This window comes from Camelus bactrianus, chromosome 3 (assembly GCF_048773025.1).
Source record: "Camelus bactrianus isolate YW-2024 breed Bactrian camel chromosome 3, ASM4877302v1, whole genome shotgun sequence".
NCBI lineage: Eukaryota > Metazoa > Chordata > Mammalia > Artiodactyla > Camelidae > Camelus > Camelus bactrianus.
This window is the reverse complement of record NC_133541.1, coordinates 114,915,185-114,936,290: the sequence shown is the minus strand read 5'-3', so window position 1 is coordinate 114,936,290 and position 21,106 is coordinate 114,915,185. Positions and strand designations below refer to the sequence as shown.

At 36.5% G+C, this 21,106-nt stretch overlaps 1 protein-coding gene across 3 annotated transcripts; it reads right to left on the bottom strand.

Moving 5' to 3' along the window:
- Positions 1-1,174: 1,174 nt before the first annotated feature.
- On the bottom strand, positions 1,175-20,324 carry UBLCP1 (ubiquitin like domain containing CTD phosphatase 1). Of its 3 annotated transcripts, none has more exons than XM_010950312.3 (11): positions 20,032-20,320; positions 16,700-16,897; positions 15,832-15,923; positions 15,335-15,420; positions 15,138-15,253; positions 13,893-13,991; positions 11,365-11,402; positions 10,760-10,858; positions 8,097-8,213; positions 3,774-3,901; positions 1,175-2,282 (listed from the first exon to the last, which is right to left on the bottom strand). In XM_010950312.3, the coding sequence occupies exons 2-11, from the start codon at positions 16,851-16,853 to the stop codon at positions 2,255-2,257; spliced, it is 957 nt and encodes a 318-aa protein (XP_010948614.1). In that variant the 5' UTR covers positions 16,854-16,897; positions 20,032-20,320; the 3' UTR covers positions 1,175-2,254. The 3 variants fall into 3 exon arrangements, with proteins under 3 accessions (XP_010948614.1, XP_045369062.1, XP_010948615.1); XM_010950313.3 differs by lacking the exon at positions 1,175-2,282 and adding an exon at positions 5,327-5,475 and having other exon boundaries at positions 3,771-3,901; positions 20,032-20,324; XM_045513106.2 differs by lacking the exon at positions 13,893-13,991 and having other exon boundaries at positions 20,032-20,322.
- Positions 20,325-21,106: the final 782 nt, after the last annotated feature.

Here is a 21,106-nt window from a genome sequence, read left to right as displayed (position 1 = left end):
TTTCATAAAGGACTTCAGGGGCTACTAGATCTCAAACTGCCCTCTACATCAAAGATTTTTTTTGTTAATTTTTTAAACATTTTTTATTGATTTATAATCATTTTACAATGTGGTGTCAAATTCCAGTGTAGAGCACAATTTTTCAATTATACATGAACATATATATATTGTCACATTTTTTTTCTGTGAGCCACCGTAAAATCTTGTATTTCCCTGTGCTATACAGTATAATCTTGTTTATCTATTCTACATTTTGAAATCCCAATCTATCCCTTCCCACCCTCTACATCAAAGATTTAATGATGCTCTGCAGTTTTTAGATTACATGTACTTTATGAGGAACTAATTGTTTGGAAGTTTGGAACATAAATATCATAAAGTGAATCTGCTGTTTCAGTAGAATATGCATCTGAATTAAGTCATCTGGTTCTGCCGGATATGCCACGCAGAAATGTATAGATCTGTTCAACAAATCACGATGCAGAAGACAGACACTCCCAGACCCTATAAACGTATTAATCACATAAGCAATGAGCTGACAATAACAGTGTACTCCCAGGAGTGCTTAATTTAGCGTACCCGCCCATAAACTGGTTTGGGCACCACCTAATGGCAGGAAATGTTTTTTAAAAAACCTACTTTGCTTTCCTTCCTGAGGCTTGCTAATTTTTGCATTTTAATTTATATTGATTTAGAAAATGACTGCTTTTCATTGACCTATATAGTTTTACGTGTTCAGTTTTCTTAAATCCATGCCTACCTTGGAGTAATAAGCTGCTCTTTATACTGGGGAAACGTGCCCATGAAATGCTCCAAAAAAATCCTATTCCATCCTCAAATATTTAAACTTAGCTTTGTAATTAAGATGACTTCATTGAATCATTTTAACTAAGGGTTTGCAAAAAAATCTTCCACACTGTGTATCTTTATAATAACCTGTCACAAAGAAAACAGTCTATCTTTCTGAAAACATGGTGCTTATTAGAACTGAGTAGCTTAACATACCTAATTCACTGCGCAAACCAATTCCAAATGCAGGAATGGTGATATAAACACTTTTAAAACCATACACATTTAATTTTTTTCAAGAGGCCCCTGCCAGAACCTAGTGTTTGTTTTGTGATTCAATGAAGAGGCAAGATATTTGGGGGTAATAGAGAGAAGATAACCAATATTTTAAGAAAAGGAGTTTATTATTTACACCACAGAATTAGTCCCGTAAGAACAATATACACCATGTTTATTTGAAAGGAAGTCCTTTCAAACACAAGAGCTGTATAAAGCAATACTGTCAACACAGAACAGTGGTCACGTTACATACCTGCAGGCAGAAGCATTGCAAATTAAGTTTTTTTTAGTCTTTTGGCTAGATATTTTCACTGAAACACAGTGCTTGCACTTAGACAAGACAGAGCTGGAACAGAACAAAAACTTTTTGTTCGTGCTTTTCAGGGCTGAACCAGTGATGCGTCCCGTTTTAAAATGTACCGCCTTTACTGCTTTCATGACAACGGTTTCAGGCAGAAGTGCTTCGACTCAGCCACCCCAAAACACTCTCTTGTTCCTCAGCTTCATCCTTCAGTCTTATGTTTTCTATTTGGCACACTGTGGCACATCTGTACCATAGCAGATGTTTTCCAGTTTTCCTCATCAAAGAACACTGTCACACATAGAGACCAAGCTGAGACAGCTCAGAATTTACAGATGTATATAGTGCAGTAAGAAGAGAAACTGTGTCTATGACAAAGAAATTAAAAAAAAAAACAAAAAACTCTGGGTGATTTTAAGCATACCAAACTAGGTTCCTTACTAAAAACTTTTTTTTTTTTGGTTTTAAGAGAAAAACAGTAGTTTCAAGATGGGTTTGGGCTTAAACAAGAAGACAATGAGACAAAAACACAAGACATACTTGTTTCTAAAGTCACAAGATGACATTGTTAAGTATACATTTTTGTCCACTGCTTTTTTGTGTGTGGGGCCGGGGGAAACTCAGTACTCTATGCCGAAGAAAATATTTTTCAAGAGTTACAGAATATTCATATGGGGTGGGGAGAGGTTTGGCTTGTTTTTTTTTTTTTTAAGGGTATTGCTATGATCTTCAAAAATATAAAATTAAATTTACAAAAAACTGGAAGACCAAGTATAAGCAGTCTGGTATTTGCTGCAGTGTCCAGCACTACCGTAATATCTCTAGCGTAAGAGCAAGGAGTTCACGATCTCAAGTATCTTCAATAACTGCCAGCATAGCTTGTAACTACTGTCCTTGCTTCTTTGAGAGATACCTGCAAGAAATAAAATAATCTAAGCTGTATCACACAGAATTCAAGTTAACAATCTAACGCTTCTCCCCAAAGTTGCTTAATAACAAAACTTTTCAAGGTAAGTATTAACTGTTAATAATGCTTGTAACACGTGTTGACATTTTTGTGCCAAGTACTGTTCTAAGTACACATTTTAACTCATTCAGTCCTCACAACTGATCTATGAGAAGCTTTCTGTGAGAACTTATTTTCACTTTGTAGTCACAAAGAGGTTAAGCGATTTGCCCAGGTTCACACAGCTAGAAAGTGGCAGAGCTCAGACTGACAACAAGGCTGGGAGGCTGCACTCTATCACTCCTACTGCCTTACTTTCAAGAGAGAAACATTAACTAGTACTGTAATTTCCAGAAACACTTCAAATTCCATTTAAAGATCTCCTTGCATAAAGATAATGAGCCAAAGCTGCTAAAGAATTCTGATCAAGAGTGTAAAGATGCAAAGACATTAATCTACTAAACAAACACATTTTTCTTCACATTATTTTATAGGAGTCTACAAATAAATTAAAATTTTATATCTCTATTTCTGACATTTATGAATTACTACACTCAGAGCAATGCGGGCGGGGAAAGAGTTCTTAAAATCAGGAGAGCTGGACAAGTTTTGAAGCTGAAACTTGCGCACACTGTGGCATGTATTATCTCTACTATTTAGTTACACCATCCACAAGTTGGAGATGGGGATAAAACCGCCTGCCTAATAGGGTTATAATAAGAAGTATATGTAAGAGTGACCTGAAAAGTCAAAAGTGTAATTTGAAAAGTCCAAGTGTTACTGTGTTTCATAAAGTTTCTTTTGTTGCTGTATTACTGGAATCAGATCTTTAAAGATCTAATTCTGAAAAAGCACTTGCAATACATAATAATCTTGTCTACTTCCCCAGAGGTTTTTTTCCTGCCTCAAAACCTTGACGTTGATATGCAATCCATATGTAGATTTGTGCTCAGAAAAAAGACTAGGAAACTATACACCAAGCTGGTAATAGTGGTCATTGGGGAAAGAAAAATCATTAAGTAACTGTTTTTCTAGAGAATAAATTTTCTAGTTTTTCTGCTACAGAGAAGTTATTTTTAATTTTTAACAGAAAACTTTTTAGTATATTTTATTTTATCCTGACATGATTTTACAGTATGAGAACAGGGGTTACATTCCCATATGATTTATACAAGAGTAACTTATTTAATGTCACAGAATAATTAACAGGTAACATCACAAACATGCACTAATCTCTAAAGTCCTCTCTACTAGAGAAGTATTAAAGATCTTAAGAGATGTGGGTTTATGAACAAGTAAGACGTTAAGATAAAGGGAAAAATACTTTCAGAGATGTCACTGGATTAGAAAATAGTTTAAGAATTTTAAATAAAAAGTAAGACTTAAGTGTATACCAGGGTTGCCAGACAATTTTACTCATCAATGTAAAGACAAAATGAATAAGCAATTAGCACTTACCTTTCCCAATACTTGTGATTTAGGTCCAAAAAGTCATCTAATTTGGCTATTTCCTTGAGGTACTGGGTTAATTTTAAAAGTTCTTTGTCTTTATCTCGATTTAGGTGGGCTTTCATAAAAGGTCTTATCTATTCAAAAAACAAACATCATTCAACACTTCACACTGGAGTAAGAAAACTAGTACAAACCCACACTACTCTGTCATTTAAATCAGCGTTAATGAGGTGACAACATCACCATGGACGGCAATACTAATAATTATGTTTAAATGATCTCACTGACAGTCATGGCGTGTTTAAGGTCCGAGCTAAGAGCTCTTCCACCTGATTTCCCTTATGTTATCTTTTCAGTCTGGACCCGACAGCACCAGCTCTTACGGCACTTGAACCCTACATGCTTCTCCACTTCGCAAAGCTGCTTAGACTTCCCCTCCTTTGAATAATCCAGTTGCTCCTTACCAGTTAAATAATCTCATTCGTATCACTTCATTCATAAAAAGTTAACCCAAATCTAAGCTTGAGCTACAGGGGAGTATATTTCTATGAAATTTTTATATAGTTAAGATATTATACATTTGTGTAACGCTTCCTCTCACATTTTATCATAAGCATTTTTATCACTAAAGCCTCCATAAAAATATTTTTTAATTATATGAGAGTTTTCCCATAAAAAGTAGTCATATTTTCCAAATTCTTAAGGTTGATATATTTTATAATAAAAAGCATTTATTTCAAAGGCATAAGAGTCAGGATGGTGGGCAGGGTGGAGAGCTGTAATTAGTAAGGGATTTTATATCTTGACTGGGACGGTAGTTACATGTGTTCTCTTAAAACAATTTGTTAGACTATACATTTTATGCACTTTATGTTACAGTTCCAATAAAGAGCTCTGCTTTTTAAAAGACATTAGCTCATCTATATACAACTCAAGATACCATTTCAAAAACTTTTAACTAATTTTAGATGAAATGATGTCTGGGATTTGCTTCAATATGTCAGAGAGGGAAGTAGATAAGGTATAAGGCACACAACTATGAATTAAAAAGTTGTTTAAAGCAGACGATGCATTCATGGGGGTTAGTTTATACAATTCTATGCAGTTCTGTTTCTGTTTGAATGTTTCCATTATAAAAGCATATTTTTTTAAAAGTCACACAAACTCCTGTAAGGACTGAATAAGTCATTTTAGTAAAGTATTAATGCATTTTATTGTGACTGGGAGGCAAACTGGTCATCAATTTCACATAGTGACATTTAAAAACAGATGGCATTTAATCACTGTCACTCGTTGAGAACAATGAACCCATAGGAGTGGATACCGTATCCATTAAGAGTAGAGAAGGTTTTAAATATTTTTTATATACTTCACTGTTGGAAAAACACACCACCAGCTTGAAATGGACAGAAGAGAATCTTCCCCTAAGTTCTACTCGCACCAGAACAGCTTAGGGCCAGGGACCTCCACAGCTGTCAGTCAGCTGGGCTCCCGCAGCAGCTCGGAGGCCACCAGTAAGAATCTGCACGGAGCAAGCACTGGTAGGGGGTCCTGCTTACAATCAGGCAGAGCGGGCGGAGCCGTTTCACAGCAGCAGCAGTGAGTGTGGGAGATCGAGAAGATTCTCTGCTTGAGCCCTGCAGCTAGGGGTACACAGGCACACTACCACGATGCAGTGAAGTGAGTTTCCACACAATCCAGGGCAAGCCTGCAATGTTTGATGAGAGTAGTCCTCCATTCCGTTAAAGGTTATAAAGGCAACCTTTAAACTATTAATATACAATGTACCAAAGTGATTCCAAGTGTAAAAACAGGAAGAGATTCAGATTGAAAGAGAAAGTGCAGAGTCAGAGGCTGGTAAATAAGATTTTCAACCCAAGGCCTGCTAACTTACTTTTACTTTCTGAACACTGGGTCTTAAACACTATTAAACAACAAAACTAAAATAGCCCAATGATTCTGGATCTAAAAGTTAAACTAAATAAGAGGAAAAAAATCACCTAACTGGCTTCACTTATTCCAGGATAATCACCGCTTACTGAATCAATCTTCAAGAATGATCTAAGTGCTCACTAGCAGGGCAAGCAACATAAATTTCCACTGCTGTCTCATATGAAAGAAACATTTTTAGGAATTTAAGAATGTTTAGATTATCTGCATTCTCTTATATCACCATTTCCGTATACAGATAATAAAAGTGAAGTTTTCAGAGTAACTACTGATTTATCCATCAAGTTCCTTTAGTTCAGTGACCATGTTCCTAATTGACAATGCCTCTTATATTATATTTCAAATCTTAAGATTAGCAAGCTATTATAGAAGTTATACTTTAAAAATAAAGTCTTAAATCTTCCAGCTCTCTGTGAAATCTGAGATTTCTACCAAGAGCATTATGAAACTGTGATAACATAACAGAATTTAAGAATATTTCTCAATTTTAAAATCACTTCTATGTCAATGTGGGGAGATCATTAATTACTACCTTCTTAAAAGAGGTTTTCAAAAGGAGCCATGCAAGAGATTACTTGTAGAATGCTTAAAAATACCTATCTTGGATTAGAGTTTTTGGAGATGGAGACATGTATTTTTATGAATTCCTTCAGTGATTACACTGAGTACTCTGGTTCAAAAAAATGTTGGCTGGAAAAATAATGTTTCTTCTAAAACCACACATGAATCTAATAATTTTTTTAAGTTAAAGCTCTTCTCAAAAATCATTCTCCGTCTCACTTATATGTGAAATCTTAAAAACAACAACAAAAACCCCCACAAAACCAAGCTCCAAGCTCATATATACAGAGAATAGAAAGAACAGATTGTTGGTTCCCAGAAGCGAGTGGGAGAAACGGGTGAAGGTACAAACCTCCAGTTACAAAATTAATAAGTCATGGGGATGTCAGGTACGGTATGGCGACTATAGTTAACAATATCATATTGCATATTTGGAAGTTGCTAAGGAAGTAGATCTTAAAAGTTCTCATCATAAGAAAATATATTGTAACTATTTATGGTGACAGATGTTAACCAGACATTGTGGTGACCATCTCACAATATATACAAATATCAAATCATCAATTCAAAACTTTTTAATCATTCCTTGAATATCATGACTTTACTTCCTTGCCAATACAAATAATAACCATTAGTTTCATACAGAATTCGCCTTAGATCCAAAGACTCTTTTCTCAAGACTGAAGAACATATTTTTGTACGTTATACTTGGTAAACTACACACAGGAAAAACACTTCTCCTAAAGCCTCAAACAGAAACCATTTTTAAAGGGTAACATAACCTCCAATCTACCCCAAGTACTTTTCTTCCAAATCAACAGTGTTTATATTTATGGCAGTTCACTACCGAGATCACTATTCTGCTCCTAACGTATCCTCGCTGTACACTAAACACCGCATCAACAGTCTGTAAGGAAAGCTTCAAAAGTGTATATTCTTCAGGTTTTTCTCTCTTGTCTTTTAAAATTACCAAGAACTCAGCTTGTGGAAAAGTTGAAGACTGAGATTAAAAATATCTCTGTGTCAGGATTTCCACTTCAAAAGGAGACTCTATTTGCACTAGAGCCATCATACAGAGCTCTCTTTCCCATTTTCACATTGTACTGACACACAGGCAACCACACGTGCCAGAAAACTTAAGTTTCAAATTTCTCTCTTACCCATTTTATCCTGCTACCAGGATTAAATGTCACCATTATGCCTGTGTCAGACCACACGTGGCGTCATGCTAAGAGCACCGCTGGCCTAGGGACCGAGTTACTTAGGCTTACTCAGATCCCGTCATTAACCAGTCATATACATGATCGCGGGCAAGTCATGAACTTCCTGAGCCTCAGACTGCTTCTATAAAATTTAAAAAGTAGACAAAATGACTGAGGTTCCTTCAAGCTCCAGCATTTTAAATTTCTAAGTGCTCCACTTACACTGTAGAAATATTTAAAAACTTTTTCTTAGTTTCAGTTTAAAAAGGAATAAAATACTGACAGCTTTCCAGCTAACTAGAATATCAGAAATTTCAAGATTTGTACCCCTAATAGAATGTCTCAGGCCTTCACTTCTGATGCTAAAAGTCAGTGACATTAAGCTCACGTTGCTGCACGAAGCCAACTAAAAATAAAACATCTGGATGAGCTGGCTAACTAAGGAGACATCAATGCAAAAGGGAGAATATTCAATTTTACACGAATTTTTCTAAATACTTAAGCTTTTCTTGCTATAATAATACACTACTTCCAAACATTTATGAAATGCAATAGTGCTGAAGTTCTGCTGCAGATTCCAGGTTACATATGCATAGCAAGTAAAATCATGTCTTACCTTTAGTCCATTCTGCGGGTTCATTAGGAAATTTCTTCCTATGTCATCAAACATAATGGTGTTTTTCTTGCTGTAAAACTCCGAAAACTTTCCCCATATAACACCAAGAGGCTTTACCTTAGAATAAAAGTTGAGATTTAACTCAAATTTTGTCACTAGTTCATCCTTTTCTTAAAAGTGGAAATACTGCAAAATACCCTGCAGAACTATGCCAGAGAGCTCCTTTCCTGTGGGACAGGGACGACTGGCTGTGTGAACAGCCCAGAACCGAGATGCAAAACACACTTTAAAGCACAATGTACCTCCAGATGTCAGCTGCTGAAAGGTCTGTCATGTCTAACTGGGCTAAGCCCATCGTAAGACTTCCCAGAATTTTAACACGAAGATTTGGGGTCAAAAAAAGGACAAGAGTAATTATTTAATTTAACAAGTAAGAACCTAGTAATTGTTTAGATATCTGCTGAGCAATTACATGTCTCCTCAGATCTCGAGGTTTCACATGGGGTCTGTTTTCAAAACTAGAAAACCTTAGTGACAATGTATCTGGCTCTTTTATTACAAAATTTAAATATTTTGTAGAGGAAAAATTGACTTTCTCTTTAATTCAGTGGCATGGGTGCATAACTTTGAGGGCATTTGCTTAATTTCAAAAGCACCATAATTTATAAATTCTTGCTTTTATTTCTGAATTCTCAGGATGAGCCTTCAAAAAGGTAATTCCTCACATATTTATGTCTGTTGATACTTGTATAAATTCTCTGTAAGACCACAGAAGAATTAACAGTGATTGCCTGTAGGAAGGAGAGTTGAGTGCTTGCAGGGCCCAGGTGGGAGGAACTTTCCAGTAGATACTTTATTTTTGAATCACATGAATATATTTGACAAATTCAGAAAATCTTTAAAAAATACTTTTAGAAGAAAAAGTACTTTTTGCTGAAGGCAGAAGTCTCATATGTGGTAATATGAGAGTATATGCTAATAATAATTATATGAGATTAAATGGTAGTAAGTAAATGGTGACAAGGGTTATCACTGAAAAGGTTTTCTTCTTTTTCTCCTTCTATAATTTATTTTAATAAGAAGAAAGCCATCTTTTTTCTTCTTAGTGTCCTCACTACTAGAAAAAATGTTACAGAAATACTTTAATTTTACTAAAATTTGATTTGCTGAATTTGTTTGCAGTATTTGTTTACTACTGAAACAAACTGCCCAAATATTTGAAGACAAATATATAGAAACTGACAAAATAAGCCAGATTCTTGCTTTTCTTAACTAAGAAAAAGCCTCAAGAAATATGACAAGAGATTTATAACGCACAGGGTTAGAAATCCTACATCCTCTTAAATAGTGCTGTCATTCTGAAATCAGGTCAAGCACCATATGTTCCCCCAAACATGAACTACTTTTGTTCTCAATTAGAGAAGTAATATTGTTGACAGTAGAAAAATCTAAAAACACAGAAAAACACAAAGGAAAAGTTTTAATTACCTATAATTCGCTTAGTACCAAAGATTGCCAATTAGATATTCTGGTATATTTGCCTCCAGTCTTTCTGATAAACAGCAGCCTCAAAGAGTTCACAGATCTTTTGTTAAGCTAAAGGAAACCCTGAACCAAACAAAGGTTAAAAACTATTTTCTAAGTTTGCAAGTACTACTAAAATACTTCTTTTACTTTCATAGTGTATCATGAAAAAATATTTAAAGCACTATATATTCTTCTACATCAAATAATCAGCTGCATTCCATTAAGTGGATGAACAAAAATTTATACATCCAATTTCCTACTCTTGTAGGGATTTGTTTATTGAGATTTTATTTTTATTTCTTTTTCATTATTATAAACACTGCTATGTTTAACATTTCCCAAACTTCTTTTCACTGTTTAAATTCTACAAAATGTACCACTTTAGTAGGTAATAAATTATATTTTTCCCCTGATGTATACAGTATTTTTATTGAAAAATCCCCATGCACTTAAACAATTCTATTTATGACTTTGACAACTTTTATGCTGTCTCCCCTACGCTCTCCTAGTTTGCAAAGTCCTCCCCAAGTCCTGTTAGTTTCTGTACTTCCAAAAGGCATGAGCCATGTCTCCTCATCCCTTTATTCCCAGCAGTGCCCATCACAGGGCCTTACAGACAGCAGAGGTTCACAATATGACTAGTTACTTGACAAGAAAACAAGGCAAAAAACCTTAACCTTTTTAGCCCAATTCCTTTCTGATGGTTCTTGTTGCTCCTATCCAGGGCTTCACATAACGTCACCCCAAACACATGCATCACGAGGTATTATCTGCTTTTATTTATCAGTTTTATATAGTGCAAGGCAAGAATGTTCTGGTCTGTTTCTAGTATCTTCCTTGATGACATTCAGTATTTTTTCTTACCTACTCTGTCTTATCAACACTGTGCTGTTATCATGGGACAATTAACCATGACATTTCTTGACAGTCCATCCTCAAGACCCTTAATTTTATCATTAAAATTCAAATCTATTCCCCTAAAATACAATCTTCCTATGTCAAAACTCAATTGGTACTTTACTATCCACTCAGATGTATTTCTGAACTCTTTCTGTAGTTTATTCCATCAATATAAACACAAAAAAGCACACTAGAGAACAAACAAGCCTTTAAATAAAAATAAAATGACTTCTTACATCTATCAATCCTCTCCTTGGAGTATGCACTGTTATCATAGCGGCACTGTCCAACATGAAGGTAATCTTATAATTCGCATTTGTGCTCACTCCCAGCTCCTATAAATACAAACATTCATGTGGTTAAAATATAAAAACGTGGAAACTTCCAAGCTTTATGAATAATCCAGCTACAATTTCCCATAATGCCAACTTTTTACCCCCTGGCTATCACATCTTGCTCAACAACTAGCAAGTATTTTAGTTTTACTTAGCTAAGTCAATAAATGATAGTCCAAAGACAGTAAATTAGAAACAGGTTACTTTCTAATTTACTATTTTAGAAGAGCATCACTCCTTTAAGTACACAGACCAGGGAAGAGCAAGCATTATCATAAGATGGGGGGAAGAGGAGAGGGAGCTTTGCTGTACTTTTTCTTGAAAAAAAGGTATTCAATGCAAACCACCATTAAACAGACTTTAAACACATCTCTAACTCCTGATACTGGCATCTATTTCTCTACTGAATGCCCTCCAGTGACAATGAAATTAATTCACTTCGGAACTTTCTAAAAAGACAAATGGAGTTTCAAAACAATCTTAAACGATCGTTTTCTAACACTTACTTTCATTTTAGCTTCAATCCACTTCATATTTGTTGCAGCTAAAACATGAGGAATGATAACACAATACATATGAAAAGCTTGAATTTCATTTTTAAAGTCTTTCTTCTGTATAAATTAGTTTTCTAAGCAAGACTAAAAGTTCAAATGCATCACAAATAATCCCTAGCATACTTACGGTAATTTTCTTTTAACTATTTATAAAAATAAACTTATTTTAGTGTGTCTTTAAGACAAGAAAGTGTAAACAATTTTATCTAAAAGATACAGGTAACCAATGCTCTAAAGAACTCTGAATCTAGGAAATTCACAAATCAAGACCTAAACACTTCTTTAAAAACAGCTCTCATACTATCCTCTATCAGTTCTCAGCTTGAATTTAGGGTGCTTGATCTCCATTTTCTTCCATGTTCCTACTAGCAGGCGATGCACAGGTATATACACCAATATAAGTAGATTAATGTTATGTGTCAAAAGTTTATGTTGAAGTCCAATGAAAATTAGCACTGTGTCAGGCTCAGCAAACTTAGTGCTCATTGAGTCCTGCAGCTTTTAACAAGAAGTCTGAGACACCCAAATTCATAAATTCTATGTTATGTACCTGCTCACCATCAGACACCAACCAGATTTGAGATCACTGATATTAAAATTCAACCTTCAGGGAAGGGATAGACTGGGATTTCAAAATTGCAGAATAGACTACACTGTATAGCACAGGGAAATATACACAAAATGTTATGATAACTCACAGAGAAAAAAATGTGACAATGAGTGTGTATATGTCCATGAATAACTGAAAAATTGTGCTGAACACTGGAATTTGACACAACATTGTAAAATGATTATAAATCAATAAAAAATGTTAAAAAAAAAATTCAACCTTCAGCTTTATGTGCCCTACTTGTCTCAACTTACTGGACTAAACTATATAGGTATTCCAAAGTAAAATGTTTAAAAAGGGAAAAAGTTCACTTATTTGAAGTGTGTATATGTGTGTGTGTGTGTGTTATTTTTTAAGGGCAAAAGAGGTACCTGAGTTCTCAAAATAAAAATCTTCAGCATGCACACAAAAACCAAAAGAATCACCTTATAATATGCAAAACTAGTCAGTTTAACTAAAATTGTAGAAAGTGATATGTCTACAGTGACAACAATCATGACATAGGTGAAAACAATTTTTTTAATTCAGTATATATTTTGGGTCTATAATTCCCAGATGAAAAACAGAAAGACTCATTTAATGAAAAGGGTTACTAATTAATAAGTAACTGTTACATGTCAGACATGGTACGAGTTGTTACACTGATACTTTTATTCTTACCACTACTCTGTGATACAGGTTCACTGATCTTCATTTCTCAGATCAGGAAGCTAAGGTTCAGAGAGATTAACTGACCAGCCCAGTGTCACATAGCAAGTACAGAGCCACAATTAAAACCCTAGTCTCTACAGCTCCAAAATGAGGTGCCCATTTCAATGAACTACCATGAAATAATATAATCTACAAAAATAACTTATTTTAAACGTATGAGTGTAAAACATTCTCTAAGTTCCTAAGTCCACTCTAATAACATTTAGGAAATAAATTTTTTTCTCAGGTGTCAGAATTGAGGAACAAAAAATTGTTTCCCAAGCTTTCTTCTCTGTATCTTAAAAACCAGAAAATTATGTATCTAACTATGTATTTAATTTTAATGACTGTGAACTCATATTAACACTAAACTGAGATACTCTGATTGTAAGAGAAAATACAAAGGAAATGTACAGACTACAGAATAACTATGTGGTCTCTCATAAAAAACCTAGGACAATTAAATGTACCATCTTTAATTGGGGGGTTTTATTTAATTCACTATCAAGAAAGCTCTTTTCTGCTTGTGACACTGCCAAGAGACAACTTTAAATGTCTGTGGGAAGGTGAGATGTGAATCCATACACTCCCTCCCTTTTCAAGAAAGTCTTGCCACAAAAAAAAAAAAAAAAAAAAAAAAAGTCACTTGAACTAAACAGTACACTCAGTAATGTAGTAAATTTACTTTCTGGAGGAAACTCATCACAAATCTATCCATTCCTAGTAGACCATTGAATAACACTGCTTTAGCCCATTTATTAATTTTCCTTAAGTAAGTTCATGTGGCCTTTATTTCTGAACAACTACATCACTGTATTTTTCTTTACATATATCTTTCTCCAAGTGTTTTGAGACTAGAGTGATGGGGAAAGGAGAAAGAAACTGTATACCAAACCATCAAAGATTCTGCAGTAAAGATCAGAAACAAACGTTCCTAATCAAGGAGGGGTCTTGTGTAAATAAGGACTTTTTTTTTTTGACACCATAATCGACTCTCTTCCTATTTAACTATTTCAGTGGTACCTGTCAAATATATCATAAGTTTATATAGTGATGCAGGAAAGTCAAACATGCTTCATCAAAAATTTTCTCAATATAAAATGTAAGTTATTTTATACAACAGAATAATATAAGGAACAACCTTATTTTCATGGAAATCTAAACAAGAAATACAGCTTACACCAAATAACAATGTCATAATCCTCATATGCAGATGTTAGGAATTCATGAAGATATGGTCGCATTAATTCTACCCCAGTCTCTGCACAAGACCTATGGTCTAAAAGAAATCAGTTACAGGTGATTATTAGTTTATTATCATGGACAAGTACCTAATATCAATTAAACTTTTGAAATGTATTATAAACACTCAAATACAAACTCCTTCAGACTAAATTACATTGGCTGACAAAGAGATGTCTTCAAAGCACACAATCAGTATCCTCGCAATCCAATTTTAATTGATCAATTCCATTCAATTTGCAAAGGGCAACACCCAGAATTCAGGCTTACATAATAAACTGTAAATTTTTTCTCATCTGATCTCTAAAGCACAGATGTTATTTTAGGATATGGAAAACAAACTGGGGTCAACTATATTCACTTTTTAGCCATTCACCTTCTAAATATAATCACATTTCACCAAAACGAGAGGCCCAATTAACTTAATAACCAAATTTTGAAATAACCATACACTAACTTATGACATGTGCTCAAAGTTTAGGATTAGAAGTAAATGAATTCATTCTTGGATTGAGTTAAGTAATCATTTCTTGGCAATATTAGAGGATGAAATCAACATCTTTCTTTTTTTTGTAATGTAGGAAATTTTAAATTCAAGAATCTGCCCTGACCATAATCAAATAGAAAACCAAGGATGAAATATCAAAAATGGAGGGAAGAGTATAGCTCAGTGGCAGAGTGCATGCCTAGCATGCACAAGGTCCTGGGTTCAATCCCCAGAACCTCCATTAAGGATAAATAAATAAAAACCTAACTATCCACCTCAAAAAAAAAATCAAAAATGAGTTTTAAATAATCCTCATAAAAACATAAATGTTAATCAATAGGGAATGACCTAATTAAATTATCACGCCTCCATAAAATGGAATACTGCCTGACCAAAAAATATATATATTTGACTCACAATGAATATTACATTACATGACTGAGATGTTCAATATATCATTAAGTAAACATAAAAAGGATACATGTACAAACACCCTGGAAGATACACGTAACAGAATGACTGGTCATCTCTGGCTCTTGGGATTACAGAGGACTTCTTTTTTTCACTTACAATGATTTACTTTTATAATAAAAAGAAAAGCTTTAAAATACTTGATATTGCAAGGAAAAAATAAACAAATAAAAGGGAAAAAAGTTGCGGGTAACAGAAGATGAACCACAGTTTCAGCTGACTTACCAAATAGTGTATAATCCACATCGAGTACCAAAAGCTTTTTCCCTTCCCTGGGAGGATTCAAAATTTCCACTTTGTACTCTTTTACTCGGCGGGAAATTTTCAATAGGTTTTCTTCCCTAATGAAAAATAAAAACAGATGAAACATTCACTTTTTCTCACATCACAACAAACTTCCTTTGATGGTAAAAAGCACTCACCTATTTTCTACTTCAACTACTTCATCTTCAATATCAAAGTCGTTGACAACATCATCATTGTCAGGAGGTGGACCTAAGACATCTTCCTATTAAGATGAAAAATAGTTCTGTTTTACCATACTACCTTTAACATGACAACTACATGAACAGCATAAAAAACAAATGAGATGTACGATTTGAGTCCAAGAGTCTTGCAAGCACACACTATGGGAAAACTTCCACATTTTCTTTCTCATTATACAGGTTGGGAGGGCAGATTTACCACGTTAAATTTGACCATTAGCACTACTACTATACTCACAGCTAACTGTATTCTAACAAGGTCTCCAGTATTTCCTTTCTGCTGAGTTCATACCACATTCATTGTGCAGCTTTTATTTTTCATTGACTGCTAAACTGACAATTTTACAATTAAAACTATGATACAACAGTGTAATAGTGTAATATAAATCATAATATCTTCAAAGGGACAAATGGTAACAAAAGTAAACATTTACCAAGCTCTCCTCACGAGTTCCCATCATCATGATTTTAGTATTTGGTTTCAGTTTGAGAGCTCCAAGCTTAACATCATTTTCTGCAGGTTTGCCTACAATACAAGCAAATGACTGTTTTCTCACTAAAGTTCAGGTTCTGGTTTCACTATCCCATTATACAAAACCCTAACATTAAAAGGTTTGGTACAGATTCCATAGCAGGTTTTTCTGCCCTTAAATTAAGCAACTATTACTGCTGGATTAGCAATTTCTAACAAACTAAGAAGTAGCAACTAATACAAAGTTGGGTCTTTTCCCCCAACTCCGTCTTAGAGGAACATTTTTAATTCAACTAACTAAACAAAATTAATTCATGTTTTATTTTGTTGTTCAAGATGAAGATACTTTTTTTCCAAAAAGTCTTGAAAATTGAGTGCCTAAGATAACTGTAGATTTACTACTCAGAACTCACCCTTCAATGATATGACAAACACAAACACTGTAAAAGTACCTTTAAACTGGATATGAACACTACCCACAATTTTTAAATCTCATTACTTTTGAAATATAAAAGATAATTTGGAGTAAAAGGCCCAAGCTGTAATGCAAAGGCTGTGCTAGAAGGTAGATATTAGAAATTACACTGTTTACCTGGGACTTCTGTGTCAAAGGTTTAACAAGCAAACATCAACTGTCAGAGGAATCAAAAGTAATCTTAATAGTGGTGGTATTTTCAAGTATCCTTAAGTATTTTTACTTGTATCACTAAAACAATTCTAGAGATATCTCTAGCAAAGAAATCTCCAAGGGGAAAGAATTATTAAAGAGAACAGATAATAGCTAATATAAATGTACCAATACAAAAATTTTGAAGTAAGGAGAGAATCACCTTTGACTTTGAGTCCAAGTAACTTCTGGCGTTCAGGTAGCACTCCTGTAAGGGTCTTGAGAAATTGTTTGAGATCTAGCACAGTATCATCTTCTGAAAGCGTGGTCACTGAATATTCTTGTCCGCCCCACTTTACGATAATAGGAAGAGCCATCCTTGAAACATATGATGAGGCAGTTTTCCTTCAGACAAAGATACCTAGAAAGAAAGGCAGATACAAGTTAAAATAGATATATCAAAGATGTATTTAAGTCTATAACTTTAAGTTTTATAAACTGTGTTGTCTGAGCCATATTTTACAACTTGATAACAGAGAAAGAGGATTTTCTTACAGAAATGTTATCAGAATGCCAACAGTTATTAGGACTCAAAAGTTAAAATTCCCCCACCCTCCCAAGTGTTGGCTCAGAGTTACTACTTCCTAATATTCTATCGGATTCTCCCTGTTTAACTGGAAAGCTGCAATAAATGCGCTACCTATCCCTCCCTCTCTGGTCAGCTTTACGCTACAGGCAAGTTCCTCCACGATGGACCATCCATGTTCATTTACCATTTGCAAGGTAGGACAATGAGTTGTTAAGAGCACAAGCTCTAGAGAGAGCCTGATTACCTGGGTTCAGATCTCATCTCTCCCACTTACTAGCTATTTAACCTTGGGAAGTTAGTTGACTCTGAGTGCAAAGATTTCCTCGTCTATAAAATATGAATGATAATACTATCTACTTCTTAGGGTTCTCATGAGGATTACATTAGTTCATTTCTATAAGTCACATACTACCTGGCACATAGTACGTTCTATATAAGTATATACTTGGTTAAATAAATTGTTTTAAAAACCGGCGGCAGCGGACGCAGGAACCAGCCGCAGCAGAACCGAAGGCGACCGGAAGTGCTCCAGGCACTGCACTAAATAAAGAGTAAATGGCCATTATTTGTTTCATATTTAACACATTGGGCAGTTTTTATGCAATCTCGTTTAACAAGTTTATTTGATAAGAATTGCCCCTCTTCTACAATTAAGGAAAAAAGGAGTTCAGACAGGTTATATAATCTGCTTATGGGCACACAGCTTATAACAAAAGAGGTCTTTTGAAACTAAATCTCATGTTTCTTCCCCTACACAACTGTCTCTCTTGAATTGGACCTACAGGAGTTAAGGCACCAAAGATCAGTAAATACAAAACCCACAGGCACAGATAAAAGCACACAAAGATTATATACAGCAGCTTAGGTCTCCTCCCCCATCAAGCTTTCTACCAGTTTTTGCAAATGCAGGTCAGAGAACTAGATTTTCTAATCTCAGAATACTAGTATTTCCCAACGCTGTCACATATTTAAGAAAACATCTGATTTACTCTTCACGAATTAAGACCAATTGCAAGAAAGAAGGCAAACTTTGAATCTTAACATGCAAACATAATTTGGAAACTTAAGGTGTCCTCAATATGCCCATCAGAAAAGAGCACCATAAATTCACTTACATTTATTCTCTTATGTTTACAACCTGCTCTAGTTGTATACAAATAAATACAGCAGTATACAAATAAAACTTTAAAGAAGGTGTGTTACTTTAGGGCAATGTATTCCAGTTTGTAGAGCACTTGCTCCAACAAATGTTATGATCCTTAGTAAAAAGCTAAATGGGCCTTTTGAGTCAAACTGAAATAGCATTTAAATATTTTTCTGTAAGAAATGGAAATAAAAATGGAAATGCACAAGAGCTGGGAATGCAACCAGCACTAATACAATACGTTGTGTTGGGCAGAGCAGAACATTTTAAGTGAGATCAGCTGAACTCCAGGTGAAGGTGGACAAGCCATGGTGGCTCTCAAATGTTCTCAAAGTGTGGTCCCCAGACCACTGACCCCACTTGGTAACTTGTTAGAAATATAATCGGGTCTGGAGAGAAGAGACCTAGCAATCTGTACTTTGACAATCCCTTTCCCCATCTCCCCACCGATCTCTGAGGCATGCTAAAGTTTAAGAGCTAGAGCTCTAGGCTCTTCAATTTTTCTCAGCCTTAAAAAAGAAAATGTGCCAGATGGTACGGGCTCTATTTTCTTAGTAAAACAGCATGCAAACGTTGAGCATCACCTATGCCACAAGTGGGAATTCAAAGTTGGCAACTGCTCTAAAGGACCAAGCACAACAAAACAAACACCATAAACATTTTTAATGCATAAAGTCCTTAACACTGTTTTTGAAAGTTACTGACCCTCATTCCTTCAATATTCATCATTCACAACAACGGAACAACACAATGCAAACGCATGAGTCATTGCATGTTTTCACATTAAGCCTTCATTCTTACACAAGTCTAAAGTTCTGTATCACTCCTGACCCCATCAGATTTATAAACTGAAAAGTGATCTTGCGGGTGGTGTGGCAATCAATCCCAAACAAGTAAGCAAGGAGAACACCTTTACAGTGAACCTAGGGTCAAGAACGGCTGTTTGGGTAAATTCTCCTACCTAACATCCACAGGTGACTTGCCTAGTCAATACATCCATCTCTACACCTCAGGATGAGGCTGTTAATGTTTACTTGACAAGAATAGTGTTAAGGCGCGCGATAACAGCCGTGACAGCACTTTGTAAACTGTAAAGAAAAATACGGATGACAGAAAAATAACAACATGCTCAACAACTTAACTGAAAAATCTCATTTAATCTTCACGATCCTAAACCGACTACTAACGTCTTCATTATACAGATTAGAAAGTTGAAAAAGAAGCAAAACAACCTGCACGAGACCACACAACTAAAAAGTCGCAAAGGCAGTTAGTTAATTCGAAACTATTCGCGGCAAAGTTAACACCTTGGCAATTGAGGAGTGAGGGTTAACTTTTTCTAACATGCCTAGTAAAAGGTAATTGTTGAAGTACTGTCAACTCCTACACAGCAAAGTAGCAGCTGCGACCGAGTGCGGAGAGAGCTGCGGGAAGTGACTGGTACGGGACAGCACAGGGGGCAGATAGAGCCGCAAATCCGAGAAGGCCAGGATGCATTCAACAGGGAGGGGGAGAGATGGACAAACCCCAAAAGAGGGAGGAATAAAGTTCGGGGACGCAAAACCCACTGAGGCCCAGGAAGCCCTCCTCCTAAGCTATGGGGCAGGATGGGAGGGCGGCGGCCCCGGCGATGAACGGGCCGGGACCGGAGGCCTGGGCGGCGGACCAAGGCAGACGCGGCCGGGGAGCCCACAAGCAGCCCCTGGCCCGCCCGGCCGGCCGGCCGTAGTGGAGGCCGCGTCGAGAGGACACCAAAGCTGCGATCCCCCAGGCCAACGGCCTCTCCGCGGGCAGCGCGCCGGGAAGCCCCGCGTCCCCTCACCTGGATCGCGGCGGAACCGGCGGCAGCGGACGCAGGAACCAGCCGCAGCGGAACCAAAGGCGACCGGAAGTAAGAGGCGGAGACCGGAACCGGCTAACGAACCGGAAGTTAGGTTTTGAAACCGAAGAGCGCAGGTAGGGGAAGGGTGCTTCCCTTGTTTCTCTCCTGGTAGTAATGCTATATAGCCGCTGCTAAGGACCACCTCACCGCCGCGAGGGAGCCAGGCCTTTCCTTGGGACCGCTTGTGCAGCGGCCTCCGATCTCTGGACGGCTGCTGGTCCTCCCTTGTTCTGCGCATGCGTCCGCTCGCGGGCTCTGAGCGGGGCGCGCGCGCCGCTGTGACGTCCCCGTATTGTTCCGCCAGAGTCGGAGCTGGGGTGGCGGCGGTGAGCGCGCTGCCCCAGATGCGCTGACGTCTTCGTCTGAGCGGTGCCTGCGGCTCGTGTGGCTTTGTCGTGTTCCGAGTGAGCCCTGAAAGGAGGAGTTTGAGGACTGAAGGCTTGAGAACTCTACCTGGCACCAGAGGCCACCAACATTCTTAATTTCAGGAGTTTAGAATTCTACCCGTTTTACCCAATCCAAGGGGGAAACTGAGGATCGTCAGGAGAGGGAAGGAAATCTCATTATGAGAGCTGCAGTCAAGATTACTGTAGTATTGTATCGAATTGAATCCACACCCGTCCATTCCTGCCTCCGTTCCATCTTCCCTCAGAACGCTAATAAGAAAGCCAGTTATAAACCCTGACAAAAGAATTCCAGACGCTAATGGAAATGCAGAGCAGCCCCTTTCAGGTACAAACAGCCAACTCCCAACGTGCATTACTTTCTGCTAGGTAAGGGGGGGAAATGCCCGCTAGATTGTTGTATGTGGCGGCAAATAAAACTTAGGTTTTGAAAAGGAAGGGAAAAGGTGAAAATAATACTGGCTCCAAATATGCACCAGTCCTTGAATTATTTGTGTTTTTGCTTCTACTTGATAGCGATGTAACTGATTTCATGTTTCCCTTTTGGCTGTCATGGAAGGGAAGCGAAGAGCCAAGTTTTGTGTCTTAACAGCTTTTTAGTTGAGACACAC

Excerpts from the sequence above, each read along its gene's own strand:
- UBLCP1 (XM_010950312.3), bottom strand. The coding sequence starts at position 16,853 with ATGGCTCTTCCTATTATCGTAAAGTGGGGCGGACAAGAATATTCAGTG. Across the intron at positions 11,403-13,892 it reads TTATGACATTGTTATTTGGT|CTGCAACAAATATGAAGTGG; the intron begins GTAAGCTGTATT and ends CTCATGTTTTAG. Across the intron at positions 8,214-10,759 it reads CAAGGAGAGGATTGATAGAT|GTAAAGCCTCTTGGTGTTAT; the intron begins GTAAGAAGTCAT and ends TTTTATTCTAAG.